This window comes from Bison bison, unplaced genomic scaffold, assembly GCF_000754665.1.
Source record: "Bison bison bison isolate TAMUID 2011002044 unplaced genomic scaffold, Bison_UMD1.0 scf7180017864518, whole genome shotgun sequence".
In the NCBI taxonomy this organism is placed as follows: domain Eukaryota; kingdom Metazoa; phylum Chordata; class Mammalia; order Artiodactyla; family Bovidae; genus Bison; species Bison bison.
In genome coordinates this window covers 135,596-136,796 of record NW_011495071.1, presented here as the reverse complement: position 1 = coordinate 136,796, position 1,201 = coordinate 135,596, and the positions used below count along the sequence as shown (strand labels likewise).

Sequence of the window (1,201 nt, the reverse complement as noted above, 5' to 3'; positions counted from 1 at the left end):
GCATCTTAAATTCCTGCCCACTCTTTGCACACACTACTTATCTCGTTATTCTGCCAAATTCAAGCAAATTTAAAAACCAGATGTTTCCCAAACAAACTAAATGAGCTCTAATTCAGTGCTTATTCTAATGGCTAATGATCTGATTATTTTTCTCTTCCTTTCTTACTCAGCTAACACAACCACTTTTATGTAACTTCAGAAGAAGCAAGTAACTATTCTAATTTCTGCAGAATTGCCTTGATTTAGAGAACTCAGCTGATTTAATCCTAGAGTGACCATCTCTTCATCTTGCACGTTTTCTTTAACAGCCTGGTCACTCCCCAAGCTGTTTAGAGTTTTCTGATGCAGTTGATACAGAAAGTGAAAATCCTTTTGTATGAGGTCCTATAGCAAGTTTGCTAACTTTGAGATGTGAGCTTTGGGTTTTCTTTCTCAGTGATGTTTTTAAAATGCATACCGACTCAGACATTTGTCCAGAGTCTCAATCTTTCTGTATGTTAGGTTTTGAACACACAGCATGACTCAGTGTTGGTGTTCTTTTCCAGAGTAGGGTTACTCAGCACGAGCAGTGCTGACATTCAAGGCTGGATCATTCTTTGTCGTGGGCGGTCTGTCTTGTGCGTTGAGGATGGTCAGCAGCACCCCTGGTCTCTCCCTACTAGACACTGATAGTACCACTTCAGGCCCATCTGCATCCCCACATTGTGACTCCAGACATTGCCACACATGCCCTGGAAAGCACTGCTGCCTGGTTGAGTACCCCTGCTCTAAAGAAACACAGTTTGGTAAAGAAATGCCTAGAGGGGAATTAGCTGAGCTGAGACCAATGCCAGAGTGACAAGGAAAGGTTCAGAGTTGGAAGTCGCCATATACGGGGGCCAGGCCTTACAAAGAAGGTAAAAAGAAGACATTCCAAGGGAGAAGTTCTAATGCTCTGGCCGCCAGTGAGCCCATACTGCCCTCCTGGTGGATTTACTCTCCTGCTGCCTTTAGAGTGACCTTAGAGGTAGCGAAGAACAGCCTCTCAGGATGTCAGATAGAAGGCAGGGACCATGGAGCATAGCCATCGTGAGAGAGGTGTTCAGCTGGCTCTGTCAGAGATGGCACATTGACATGAGGCAGTTGTGTTCAACTTTGGAGCCTTTGGCAGAGAAAGCTTTCATAGTTTCAAATTCTGTATCAGTCCCTGCTTCCACCTGTG

General features: G+C 44.5%; 1 protein-coding gene across 1 annotated transcript in view; it reads right to left on the bottom strand.

The window, feature by feature from the left end:
- Nucleotides 1–552: 552 nt before the first annotated feature.
- Nucleotides 553–1,201, bottom strand: part of AMELX (amelogenin, X-linked) — a 19,927-nt gene continuing 19,278 nt past the window's right edge. The window contains exon 4 of the mRNA XM_010830631.1: nt 553–767. Within this exon, the coding sequence (XP_010828933.1) occupies nt 553–767 (215 nt within the window). The remainder of the gene's footprint in view (nt 768–1,201) is intronic.